Source organism: Achroia grisella, unplaced genomic scaffold, assembly GCF_030625045.1.
Source record: "Achroia grisella isolate CSIRO2021 unplaced genomic scaffold, CSIRO_AGI_Agris_v1 utg540, whole genome shotgun sequence".
NCBI lineage: Eukaryota > Metazoa > Arthropoda > Insecta > Lepidoptera > Pyralidae > Achroia > Achroia grisella.
The window spans coordinates 454,184-468,359 of NW_026712925.1; the positions used below are offsets into that span (position 1 = coordinate 454,184).

A 14,176-nucleotide genomic window follows, 5' to 3' on the forward strand; every position below is an offset into this window, starting at 1 on the left:
CATCATCAAGAAATTACTTTCATCAGTCATACTTGTCAGTCTTACTTTTCGCACACTGGCAAAAGCTCATCAAATTCAAAAAACCTCTTTTCTTTTTTAACTACCTTTGGATTTGGTAGAATTTTAATCAAATCCTCATATAGAACATCTGATAAGTCATTCTCCACTAATAAATAATCTTCCACAATCATCGACTGTTTTCAAGAACATCGCCTATGTGACGTATGTATATTGATCATTCAATTCACTTTTTACTTTAACGAGTACATGTACACCGTCTTCTATATTCCTTTGATGAAAAGCCCTGAGGTGAAGTGTGTCTTAAGAAGTATTAGAAAAGGCCGTTGGATTAGAGGAACCTTTGCTTTTATATGTGTGCAATGGCTGATCTTCCTCAGATGATTCATACATAATATCATAAAATCTTTTTCGAGGCATCCCAATTTTGTTCGTAATATCGTGAGCGACATATCCTCCACTTCATGAATTGCAACATCTTTTTCGTTAGGAAACAACTAATCCAAAATATTGTCAACATTGGATTCGGTTTCAGGCAGAGGCCAATAAGTTTTAGAAACGACGAACAGAATTGTTCACAAAAACAACTCGAAACCCTAAAGTTTAAGATTCTACGAGTTTCTGAGAACAGTTGGTGGATTTACATGGTTCCTTTCAGGGGTAAAATACTGGAATTGTCTATGTCTTCGTCTGCCACCAAAAACCATTTAATTTTGCTGGTATCTTGAATGGAGAAAAAGAATTCTAACACGTCTCCGATATATTTTCCTATTGCTACAATAGCATTAGTTTGGCGTTTCAAAGTTCCACCAACACCATTAGCAATTCCCTTTCCATGTCCTGATTTAAAAAAATGCAAGTTTGGTATCGTTCTTTAATGGCATTGGATAGGACACTATATTTGTTTTCATTCTTACTGTTCTTTTCATCTTTGCTATTGCTATCTTTTTTGGCGTTTCTGTTCAAGCTTTTCTTGTATTTTCGAACTTTCCTCTCTAATTCTTCTATTTTTTCTTGTAAACTAATATTCTCTCTGTATAACTTCTCTGTGTTCTATCTCTTTTCACTCTCTTCCTCCCTCTTGAGCTAGTCCTGAATTAGTTGGTGTTGCAGAATGAGTACGTATTTCTGGATGGCGATGGAGTCGGCGTGTTCAACAGTATGTTTTCAAGCGTCTGTTTTTTTTTTCTTTTCTTGTCGCTATTTTCTCTTCATCATACGATGTTCTCTCACAGTCACGTCAGCCACAAGCTTCTTACGAGTATATCTCTCGAGATGTTTGCGTTTTACTTCAGCTACCTTTTCTGTATAACTTTTTCGTATCTTACGGCAACGCCGCTGGTTTTCTGCTGTTAATGCCTTGTTTTTCGTCATAATAATATCTTGAGAAAGTAAATATGTAAATAAATCCGTAAACATTAGAAAAACACTAGATAAACTTTATAACGAAATAGTTGCCATAATAAGTACTGGCCCTGTTTCAACAGACTCTTATATTTTATGAGATAAAATGAATATTATATTCTTTGCAAGTTTTTTTTACCCATCCGTCACGTACTTTACCACTCCGTCACAATTTTTCCGTCACACTTCGTCACACGAAGTAGTAGCGTGACGGAGGGGTAAATCTTACTTACAAAATTGTTAATATTTAAACGTTACCACAAAATACAAACGTAATACGTTGGCATGAAAGTGTTTCTTATTACGCAAAAGTTAAATAATAAGAAGTAACTGTAATTGATATATTATTGTCCAATACTTACGTGACGAAGTTGTCGCCGAATAAACACACGCACCTCCATACACAGATTCCGGGGGACTTACATGCAATATCTAAGTCCTAGAGAGCTTATCTCAGCAAGGGAGAGGAAGGACTAAATATCCAATCGACGGCAACAAAAGCGACCCACGTATACGCGTCGTTCGAATTAAAAAACATATGACCGAATATACCTATTAAAACAGTCTGTAGTGAAAGACAAGACTAAGATTTTTTTATTAAAAATGTCAAAAAATTTTAGTCAGTACAACAAAATGAACTATATATTGTAGAATTAAAAAATACTTTTATATTTGCTACTGTCGTTATATTTTTTCGTACCATTATGAAGTAAACACAGGCCCAGGTAGCGGGAGACAACTATGATTTGTATGAAATACACCTCTGTCACGCGGATCGACGACTCTGTAACGTATTTTTTATTATATAAATATAAACGATTATTTATTGTGAACGTGTATAGCCGTTACATTTTTAGTACAGTACATATTGAAACATGAATTATAAAATAATACGGATAATTTTTTATTATATTTTTTTAACTGATGAAGACACCTTTTTGTAGGTTAAAAAGAACGACCCACTAGTGTTATTTGCGCTTAACCCAACGATAAGTGTAGGTACAGCTTGTAAGACAAATTCATAATTATATTTTTTAAATCGTTTTGGTGATATACATTTGGTGTCATCCCAAAAGACTTCATACACAACACTTAAAATGTAATTATTGTGATGTAATAATAAAAATATATATTCAAAACGTATTTATTGCTTAAATTATATAAATATTGCTCTATTCCGTGTATAAAAATAACAATCATAAAATTATAATAAACAACGAACCGCCACCATGCCATGGATAAATGCAGATAACTTCACAATTTTATTCATTTTTAGTTTAGGAATATAATTGTAATATAGAATTTTATATTGTACTTATTCAATAAGGTAACTATAAATAAAACTGAATAAGTTAATATTGTATAAATTGTGACAAGACAAAAAATATTCATAAATGTGATAGTAGAGATCATTTAGAGTTAATTTGCGACTTTATAATTAAGATTAGTCATCTGTAACAGCTGTAAAGACACATTAAAAATTTTATACGATCTATTTGAGACATACTAAAATAGAATAACATTAATTACGTAAATAAATGCTTCATATAAATATGAAATAACACAATTATAAAGGAATGTAATAATTTAGAATGTTTTAAAAAATGCGAAGGAATGATGCAATGATATCACTGGTACCAGCCATTTCAACATATTCTTCATATTATATTGAGTAATATTTAAAAAAAATGGTAATAAATAATATATATATATATATAAATAAAATGTACAATTATGTTAATAATTTTCTCAAAAATGTTGTTCGATTTACTTTTTTTATAAATAAGTCTCTATACATGCTCTATAAAACACAACCAGGTATAATATATGTCTACCAGATTATACACTGGGGTTAGGTATTTCCGTCGGTCCATCTTTTTTTATCACTTTAAGTGTTTCTTTGCTAGGTTTAACAGTATCTGATGGAATCTCCTCCCTGATTGGTATTTGCTCAGGAACTGGTTTATTACCAGGAGACTTTGAAGGGTTAACTTTAACAGGCTTTTGTGGTTCGGGAGCTGTATTCTTATCTTTATTGCCTGATTGTGTATTTGAGGCTTTGACTGTTGGTTCAACTTTAACATTTGGTTTGTTTCCTGCAGGTTGTTGTGGAGGCACTGACTTGGTTTCCTGTTGAGTCTGGGCTGGGTTCTTGCCTTCAGGTTGTTTTGCAGGTACCGGTTTATCTTGTTGCTTAGCCTGGGTTGGACTCTTCACTTCAGGTTGTTTTGGAGGTACTGGTTTAGCTTGTTGTTGAGCTTGAGACTGAGTCCTTACTTCAGGTTGTTTTGGTGGAACTGGCTTAGCTTGTTGCTGAGCTTGAGCTTTTTGATTTGTGCCTGATGTAACGGGTTTTTCAACATTTACAGGTTTTTTCTCCTCTACCTTTGGTTTATCCTGAAGTTTTTCTTCAGCCTTTTTAACTGGTTTAGCATTATCAGTATTTGACGAAGTTTTAGCAGCATTGTTGTTTGAAAACTTTGTGGTCGAGGAAAACGCCTTTTTCAAACCTGGAGGAACAGGTACCGCACCAATGTATTCAACATTGTGTGGAGCGCCCAAATATAATTTGTTGTCAAACACAATAGCATCACTAAGTGCAGGGAAAGTTCCATCTGTGTTGTAGTATGAAGCAACAATATTGCTATTCCAGTCTAACTGTAATAAGCCTGAGTTGCCTAAATGAAATTTGCTAGTAGTTTTGAAGTTACCAATCTGAAATTAAAAAAACAATATTTTTTGTTAGTTAAATTTAGGTAATTTACATTATAATAATGATTGTAAAATCATCAATGGTGTTTCTATCCATACTGCCTAAACTTTCATTACACTACTAACTGACCCTACAAACTCCATTCCTCCTCAGAATTAAATAATATGTCAAAAATATTTTGAAGTATAATTACGAATACATTTCTGATTGGACTCTGTTTGACAGTTTCAGACAGACAGTTTGTATGAGAGAATAAAATTGTTGTTTTTACTATTTTCCATGGAATTTCTCTATATTTTCTCACCACTTACTTAGAGATCTACAAATATTTCAACACCAAATTACCCAAATCATTAGTTCTCGAGTATTAGCAAGACTAACAAACGTCATTTCATTTTTATATATAAGAAGATTGACACCATACTATTTCATATTAGAAACAGTTTGGTGAAAATGGCGTAAACACGCACTTGACCACACTCGTGTAAAATAAAATACATATATTTATTATATTATATTCAAATATAATCTAGGCAAGAGATCATGGCTACTTTGTATGATATAATTTAAAATGGAGTTCTCTAATTTTTTTTTTTTCAACCATTTCTCTGAATTAAAGATGACGTGATATTGCCTATACACCAGAATGATTAAAACATATATATGAATAATAGTCGTCTCCATAGGTCTCCATAGCTCAGCCTCATATGAGACTCTTAGTCCTCCAAAATGGCAACGTATGAATAATCACGGGCGTCACGTGATAGCGTTGTATCCGTTATACTGTTCATGTTATCTATATAGATGACAGTTCCCATTTACCCTAAGAGAGGACATCAACATGTATGCCATGCTGTTACATAAAGATTTAACATTAATAGTAGTGGGGATTACTGGGCCCATTTCCAGCAATATTATGTACTGTTCAGTTAATTTTTGTTGAATTTATTGATGTCATACCTTACCATACATTTATGCCCCTGTTAGTGCAAGAGCCATCACCTTCCATCATAACACCCCTTTATCATCCTACACACATCCAAATATGTCCTTATAACTGGACACAGTGGAAGAGCCAATATGTAACGAATATTATAAACGCGAAAGATTGTAATTATGATTGGATGGATGTTTGTTACTCTTTCATGCAAGAACTACTGAACAGATTTCGAAGAAACTTCAGTAATATACATCACACATAGGCTACAAATTTCATGTGGGTGAAACCATGGGCAATAATGGTTCACACATAATTTTAAGTTTATTCTATAAATTATACAAGTACTAACATTGTGAACAATTTCTTCCAAAATAACATGTGGGTACAAAGTATTGAGATACTCAAATGGTAGCTCAATCAGTTTAATCAGCCGTGTTATAAACTTCCTGGCCAAGGGTGCCTCTGAGAAGGATTGGTAGATCTTCAGTTGGTCAACATCAATTGTGGTAAACAGTGAAACTAGCACTCCAGAGCCGTCAGGTAAAGCACGTAGATTGTCTGGCGTACCTGCACAAGAATACAAGTTGGTGTACTTGTAAGTAGAAATATGTACTACCACCGACTTGAAGACTTATATTACGGCATACTCGTTAGTCGATATTGTGACTTGTTGAATTGTATTTACTTACATGCGCGTGAACATTTAAAACAACTGTGTAAACAATTTACTGTAACATACGGGGGTATAACATTATCACATATAATGGATCAAATCTATATGAATATGACATCTTTTTTATATAATAACAGACAATGTGTTATATGTAAGAAATAATGTAATTATACCGATTTTCCTTACTATTACATAATTACGACTCCAACGTGTAGTTAGATATGAACCAATATTTGATAATGAAATGCCCCCATTAGTAAACATCATTTAACGTGTCTTACAATAGAAATAGCAATATGTAGAACATTTTTCACTCGTAATTGAAAAACAGTACAAAATGCATCACGCACGTTTCTACATTTTCGTTATAGTTTTATATGTACAGTGTTCTGCTCAATCGATACACGAAAATGATGTTAATTTTAGAGTGGACCCGGGATCAAAGACATGTTTCTTCGAAGCAGGTAAGGCTGGGCAAACGATGGAGGTATTCTATCAAGTTCTTGACGGGCAACACGGGGACTTGGACATCATATTTGAAATCATAAATCCTCAGGGTGTACCATTACTGTCAGATTATAAGAAGTCACAAAACTCCATCATAATGGATTTGGAGACGGACGGCGACTATGTCTTTTGTATGGATAACACTTTTAGTGTTATGAACTCCAAACTTGTGTTTGTTTATGTCATGATTGAAAACAAGGTTACTGAAGAAGATGACGATGAGACTGAAGTAAGCGTCGTAGACGAGGATGGAGAGCATAAAAATGAAGAAGAAGTTATTGAATGGGCCGGTACTGACCAAGAAGGCAATGTATATTATATTGAAATAAAACACATTCATGAATCGTTAAGCCGAACACTGAAGCAAGTAGTCAAAGCGCGTCATCTGCTGGATTTGTATGGTGCAATGAAGTCACGTGACAGTTACTTAGCATTCGAAGATACATTCATTGTTGATGTCTGGTCTCTATTTCAAATATTTTTTATGTTTGCTGTTGGCTTGTTACAAGTATACATGATTAAGAAACTGTTCAGCGGATCTCATGACAGCATGACTAATTTTTATTAAAATTATTATTATGTATACTTAGCATTCAAATATACATTCATTGTAGACATCTAGACTTTATTTCAAATATTTTGTATGTTTGCTGTTGGCTTGTTACAAGTATACATGATTAAGAAACTTTCAGCGGATTTCATGACAGCATGACTAATTTTTATTAAAAATATTATAATATACCACTTACCTGGCAAGCCTGCTATAAAAACTTCTGAGTGCCCTTTCTTGGGCCCGTTAATGTAATACTTCTGAAGCCTGAGACGTCCTGTTTCTGCCACAACTATAAACTGATCATCAGAAGAAATAGCAATGCCATTTGCGAACCACAGATCATCGAGAAGAACTGTATTTTTCTTTGTGGCGAAATTGTACTGCAACAACCTGACAAAATAAATATTTCATTAAATTATATTGTATTTCAATTACAAAAATATGATAGTCCTTCCTAAGTTTAATTTTCAATTCTATAGAAAGAAAGAAAGAAAAATATTTTATTCAGTGCAATGTAAAAAATACAATATAAACAACAAACGAAAAAAAAAGAGCAAATAAAATATACATATAATTAAACTTAATTTACCATAATTAAAAAATAAACATAAAATAAACATAGCATAGCACAAGTGTATAGATTTCATTAAATTATAATATTAAGAAATGAAGATTTCTGTAATATACATTGTTACTATAGGGTAGAGCAGTCAGGTATACCCCAGTGAACTCTGTGACATGCTCGGTGCTGATATAGTGCACAAGACAATAAACTGCATTAACTAAAAAAAAATTGGATCTATGAATTGATTTCATTTTTTATTGTTATCATACCTTCCTCTAGGGTCAGCGAGTACTGAGTAGACGCCGTCTCTTAAATGGAAATCACTGGATGAATCTGTCCAATATAAATCTCCATTTTTAGCTAGTGCAACACTATTAAATAGCTTTGGTTTTCGCCCGTCAATTTCAACATTAGGCGATACTAAGAGTTGCTTCTTGTCAGTATTTAAATCCACTGACCAAATGCCATGATATGCATCTGCTGTATACAATGTATTCTTTTTCTCGTCGATTGCAAAACCAAGTGGTCTTCCACAAATATGTTCTTGATGAATGCCCGCTAAAATATAATGTCTTTTATAACAAACCAGATGGTGTGCATGAAAATATATTTTTTTATTTAAGAACTAAAAGACGTAACTCAATCCTTTAATGTAAACATTAGGGGATTAAGCTATAATAAAATATTATAATTATAATATTATGTCAATGTAATGTTACTATTAAAAATACCAAACTAGACAGAGTAAAAAAGTAATGGAATTTAACTTGGTTAATAAATAAGTAGTAGTAGTTTTGGCATTATTTTCTAAGTATGTACATATATTAATAATCCAATTTATTCACGTAATATATATGACTAATTTGAATAATAATAATAATAAAGTGTAGAAAACCAGCAAAGGCTGAGAAAATTTGGTGTAAATAATAATATAACTCATTTGAATAACTATCGAACATCAATATTTAGGCAAATAATAGATGTTCTAAACTAAACAATACAAAATATACCAGTTTAGTAATTTGTAAAATCACAAGAATACCTATTTAAACGCTTTTGGCCTTTGAAACCTGACATGATTCTGTTGATAAATATTAAATATACCTATTTTTTGTATATACTTCTCTATATTGTGATGTTAGTTTTGAACCAAATCATAGTACTAGACCGATTCCAGTAGGTGCAAACATCCCCACACTATGGCAGGATGAGAGTTCAATCTTTGACCAATTATAGTAAATATACTTAAAACTGTATTAAGTGATTGAGCCTACCCAGCAAAACCCAATTCACCTCTACCTGCTTGAAGTTTAACCATATTCCAATACTTTATTTTCATATCCAATACTTTAATTTTGTAGTACTTAGGTTAAACATATACAAACCTCTCTGTTATATAAATAGTATTCAAACTACTGCAGGATCTTTTAATGGGTCCCTGGATGATTTGAAAACATAATTAAATGCTGTATCAGCCAGGGTTGCCCTGGTTGATACAGCATAATTGATTATACCTGATTGCTTTATTGATTGACCTGCTGGGTCTTTTAGTTAAATATTAAATATAATTAATTATAATTATATAATGAAGCATTACCACATGGTTTTCCAATTTGAGTCACAAATGTAAGGTGACCACCTGGTGAAATTTTCATAATTTCACCCGTAGCTAAACTAGTGTACACTTCACCATTGTGCAGTTGGAATGCTTCTGGACCAAGTAACTTTCCATTATAAAGTTTCTCAGCATTATTCAAAGCACCATTGATTGCAAGTGGTCCTACCTGTGGTAGGGTTGCTTCCAACCTAAAATTATTACAGTAGATTTTTTATTATTACTCCAATATAATAATAACCTTGGACAGCCCACACTTTGCCATCTAGTTCCAAGCTAAGCAGAGCTTGTGCAGACAAAAATACTCTTATTTTTTTGTACATGCATAGAAAACATCCAGACTAATACAAACACTCATACTCATGAATACAAATGTTTATATAATGCTAGGAATTGAGCCAGCCATTGAAAGTGAAGCAATGTGCTTAATGGCTAGACCACAGAGGTCTTGAAAATATATGAATAGCAATTAATTATTTTAGTATTCTAATAACATAGAAAATACTTTAAAGGGGAAGTAAATTATAAATATTACTTATTGTATTATTTTATAAGGGGCCGTTCAAGTATTACGTAAGCACTATAGGGGGGCGGGGGGGTCTTTTCTTTGCTTATTTTGGATGACATGGGGGTGGGGGAGTCTGTATGATGATTACGTCATCGGTCGTAATTTACTTTTTTACACGAATGGCAACCCTCACATTGTCTTTGCTAAAAAAAACAATACATTAATTGAGAGATGTTTACGTAAGCATGGGGGGAGGGGGTAAGAGCTTTGCTTACTTTTGCTGACAACGGGGGATGGGGGGTAAATAATTGTGATAAATCTGCTTACGTAATACTTGAACAGCCCCTAAGCTAAATATTAATAATCTGTTAATATAAATAATATTAATTCTTAATCACTGAAAAAAATATATATTGGAAAAAGTATTTGTCCAAAACAAAATATGATGTAGTACAATTTCTAGTCATAGACTTATGTATAACATTTTATATAACCATATTTTAGTTCCATAGAAAAGCACATTTAATCATCTCATTTATTCATATATTTATATAACTAAATACAAACAACAAATTAAAATTAATTGAAATTAAAACAGTTGAGTAATTCACATATAATCAGGTACTTAAAATCTACATTTATATAAACTGCATATATATATATATATAAACTGATAAAACACATTTTAACTTACTTTATAGCTGTGAACTTCGTATATGGTGGCAAATTTGGAATAAAAACAATTATTGCAGCAAATACTGCAAAATATATTACTAATTTAATTAATCTCTTTAGAATTCCAAATATAAAGCCCATCTTGGAAATCTATTTAATCTGAAATTGAAAATTAAAGGAATGTAACCAAATAACACTGATATTTATTTACTGTCTGATGACATCAATTAAAATACCTATAACATGCCAAATAAATTTGAGATATGGTGGGAGGCAAGCCTCCAAATTGCCATGTCCAAATTTCACTAGTTCTGTTGAAATCAAATATAGCTAGTGAAATTTAGACATGTCAAAAGTTACATTCACCATGATGTTGGAGGTCACCAATTTATTGACAATCTAGAATAAGTTGTAGAGCTATATTGTTACTATTTAATTAGATATTTGTTTAATTTATATTCCATAAATTTTTCTCTTAATTTCAATTTATAAATACCAAAAAATATGAAACAAGAAGTAACTATCGAGAAACCTACAACCTCTGTGAAAACCTCTTCCTATAAAGTTTTCGAGTATAGCGTGTACAAGCAAACAGACATAGAAAAGATGTAAAAACTTACTTTTTTGACCTCAGTAACATAACCACAACCTACTTTTTTGGAAACACTATTGAATGTACAACCATTGCTCATTTACGATTTTATCATGTAATACATCTGATATAATCATAAAAAACAGGTTGGGTAGATAGCCAAATTGATAAGTATCTTCGGTACCGGGTACCTCTAAATAATACAATCAAGGAATTAGTTGCTTATCAATGTATATATGTAATTTAATTTTGTACCTGATGTCTACAAAAATACGACACTTCAACATAGAACACAAATTCAGGAGAGATCAAAGGTAAATGAATATAGTAGATATGCTAATTGCTAACGCATATATACATATACAAGAAAAATAAAAAAAATGAGGTAATGACGACGACAAATGAAATAAATCGAAATTACACATAAGACAGACGAAATGTCAAATGATAAAAAAAAGGACTAGAAAGGTTTCCATAAGACATTGTTTTTTTTTAGAAAGGGGTTAACCGGCGATGACGAGTTCAGTCAGTACAGATAAAGACTAGATAGTATCTATGGATAAAGAATTGGAATATATTAAAATAAAATATACGTTGTTATGAACTAGTTTTCTAGTATTCGTCCATCCCTTTTTAATGATGAAACAAGCACCGCATCATAGGTAGTCGTAGCCTCTGCTCCTGACAAAGCCTTCAGGCGCTTACCATGCCGAACTATTTGCTAATAGGAAATAATTTTATAATAATACTATGAAGAATTTACAGTTCAATCTGGCTAGTAAGGCAGACGATGTGTATTTGAATTGAATATACAAAAAACAGTGTGACTTGCATGTTGTTACTGTATTCCTATTGAGTTTCCGTATTGCTAAAATATATAAATTAATGAGTTTTTGAATTATTCATTTTGGTCATTAATTATATTATCGTTTAACAGTTATTCTGTGTTATTTACTTGTACACTGTCATTACTTTTAGCTAATTTCACTTATTGTTTTAAGGTTGGCAACCCTGGAATTGACTATTGTGTTTGGCAAGGGCAACACAAATTTTATTTCTTTTATAATCTGTGTAAGCGCCATTTCGGCCTTTTTCTTTGTTGCTGTGAATTTTTTAGCGGAAATAATAATTTCGCAATGGGTCACGCAAATATTTGGTACTCCCATCCTCGTAAATACGGCCAAGGATCTCGTTCATGGTATAAACATTCGCTTTATAACATTAATATTTATGAATCTGATTATGGTTAGCTGGAGATAGATGGAAGGTTAGAACACGTGTATTAATAAGCAGATTTATTTCAGTCGAGCCTGCTCGAATAGACACGGACTTATCCGCAAATATGGCTTGAACATCTGCAGGCAATGCTTCAGAGAATATGCACATGACATTGGCTTCAAAAAGGTACTTATATATTCTTGTATACTTATTATGGTCACTTTGAGTAATTGATTTTACATATTCCAAAAATTGGACATCCTTATGAAACACTTTTATGACTATGATTTAGTAGTATTTAGCCAACATCCTGTCATCTATTAGTATATATTTATATAAACAGAAAACGTACTGTTTGAAAACTATCTTAAAAACTAAGACCGCCAAAATCATTAAATTAAGTAAATAGTTCGAAAAAGGTATAACAGTCCAATAGTTAAATATATATATGTATATGTAATTAGCATTTTTTATGAGAGCCCATGTATAACATAACATAAGCATTCACTTTTATTGACACAGGTTACACAGATACTAGAATCAATTAGTAATTAAACAGTTCTGATTCTATGTATTCATAACTTGTGATTTTTTATGTTAAAATAATATAACCATTGTCACACTGGAAGAATATTCCTTTCAGACTATAAGAATTCTCAAGTCCATGTTTTGGAATTTCAGTTTCTTTATAATAGTAGTAAAACATAACTTTTATAGTGTAGGTCCATATTGAAGTTTTAAAAACATGTTCATGTATATCATCTTATTAATATTTCTATTCATATTGACTGGCCCACTTTCATTAAAGACACAACGGACACAATCCATACTTGGCCTACAAAATTCTCATCACATCACATAAATTATATATATATATTTAATCATAATCATTAATTACTGTAAGTACATTTATTATTTGTGAGTCTATATTATTTAAATAACTGTCTACAAACTCCCCCCCACAAGTGCCACTTAGTTATTGATAAAATACTAAGTAATAATTGAAACAGATATATTAAATTACTTTTACCCTAGGAGATGATATTTATTTTTACAATTAAAAAATCTTTTTAGTGTGTCACCAAGTCAATATTGTAATTATTATTATATTTATTAAATTCACATTTCTTTGGTTCATATTTATATCAAGCAAATGACAATTAGTATATTTTTTTTAATTGGAATGGTGAGCTAGCTGAGGTCCCATCTTACAGTAAGAGTTAACTGTTAACACCACAGACATCACATGAAATTACCTATATAATGCACTGCTACTGTGAGTTAACAGATCTTTATATCTTAAAAATTAATTTTTTTTTTTATTTTGTTTCAGTTGGACTAAATATGATCTACATTTAATATAAATTAATAAACTATAACAGAGTATACTATTGTTTCAATACATTCCAACTTCAACATTCTTAATTTCAAAATTTCTAATTTATTATGATAAGGTATGACATAACTCTGTATTACCCCTGCACTCTGCCATCCCCAAAATTCAAAATTTTATTTGTTGAATTTTAATAAACTCCATAATAATAAAACCCTAGTCCACTAATTATTTGACAATAATGCGATGTCTTGGCATATAACCTCTTTTGAACATCCATATTGGTACATGCTGTAAATAGCATACAGTATTCAAACAAGCAATTGGGAAATAGAATCAAATTTATAACAATGATTCCTACTACTGCTCCTAACTATTCATCTATTTGTATAAATAATGTCAATAATATTTATTCATAATGCAAAGTATGTCAACAAAGTTGTCACATATACTACAACTAGGTAAGTATTGTAGAAAAGTATTTTCTAAATGTATTTTATAATTAAAGGTTTAGTACCAAGTGACAGATCAGAAAACAGAAACATGGATTAACATTACAATTTATTTATTTTCCGATATGTACAAAAGTAAGTATAAAAATATAAAATGAATGTACATAGTTATAAATTAATATATTACAATACCGTCAGTAATATTAGGGTTTATTAATATAATTTGTCTGAGAGCATTATATTTAGGATCACGAATAACATTATAAATATAACAATAAGATTTAACATATTAGTTACATAAAAAAAACAGTAATACAATGGAAGTGAAGAAAGACTTCTTAGAGGTTCATGTGGTAGCGTATTGAACTGACTCATTTACACAAATACATAGTGTATCGTAAAATGACACA

At 31.3% G+C, this 14,176-nt stretch overlaps 3 protein-coding genes across 3 annotated transcripts; 2 read left to right on the forward strand and 1 right to left on the reverse strand.

The window, feature by feature from the left end:
• Positions 1–3,143: 3,143 nt before the first annotated feature.
• Positions 3,144–11,196, reverse strand: LOC131847574 (adipocyte plasma membrane-associated protein Hemomucin-like). Its single transcript, XM_059197167.1, has 7 exons — positions 11,019–11,196; positions 10,191–10,330; positions 8,971–9,179; positions 7,643–7,931; positions 7,005–7,198; positions 5,425–5,642; positions 3,144–4,137 (listed from the first exon to the last, which is right to left on the reverse strand). Exons 2-7 carry the CDS (start codon positions 10,310–10,312, stop codon positions 3,262–3,264), a joined length of 1,908 nt encoding a protein of 635 aa, XP_059053150.1. The 5' UTR covers positions 10,313–10,330; positions 11,019–11,196; the 3' UTR covers positions 3,144–3,261.
• LOC131847575 (transmembrane emp24 domain-containing protein 5-like) lies at positions 5,775–6,995 on the forward strand. The gene has a single exon (XM_059197168.1). The coding sequence runs from the start codon at positions 6,086–6,088 to the stop codon at positions 6,821–6,823; it is 738 nt and encodes a 245-aa protein (XP_059053151.1). The 5' UTR covers positions 5,775–6,085; the 3' UTR covers positions 6,824–6,995.
• A 611-nt stretch (positions 11,197–11,807) lies between the features above and the next one.
• LOC131847666 (small ribosomal subunit protein uS14) lies at positions 11,808–13,367 on the forward strand. The gene is made up of 3 exons (XM_059197288.1): positions 11,808–11,961; positions 12,068–12,167; positions 13,315–13,367. Exons 1-3 carry the CDS (start codon positions 11,900–11,902, stop codon positions 13,321–13,323), a joined length of 171 nt encoding a protein of 56 aa, XP_059053271.1. The 5' UTR covers positions 11,808–11,899; the 3' UTR covers positions 13,324–13,367.
• Positions 13,368–14,176: the final 809 nt, after the last annotated feature.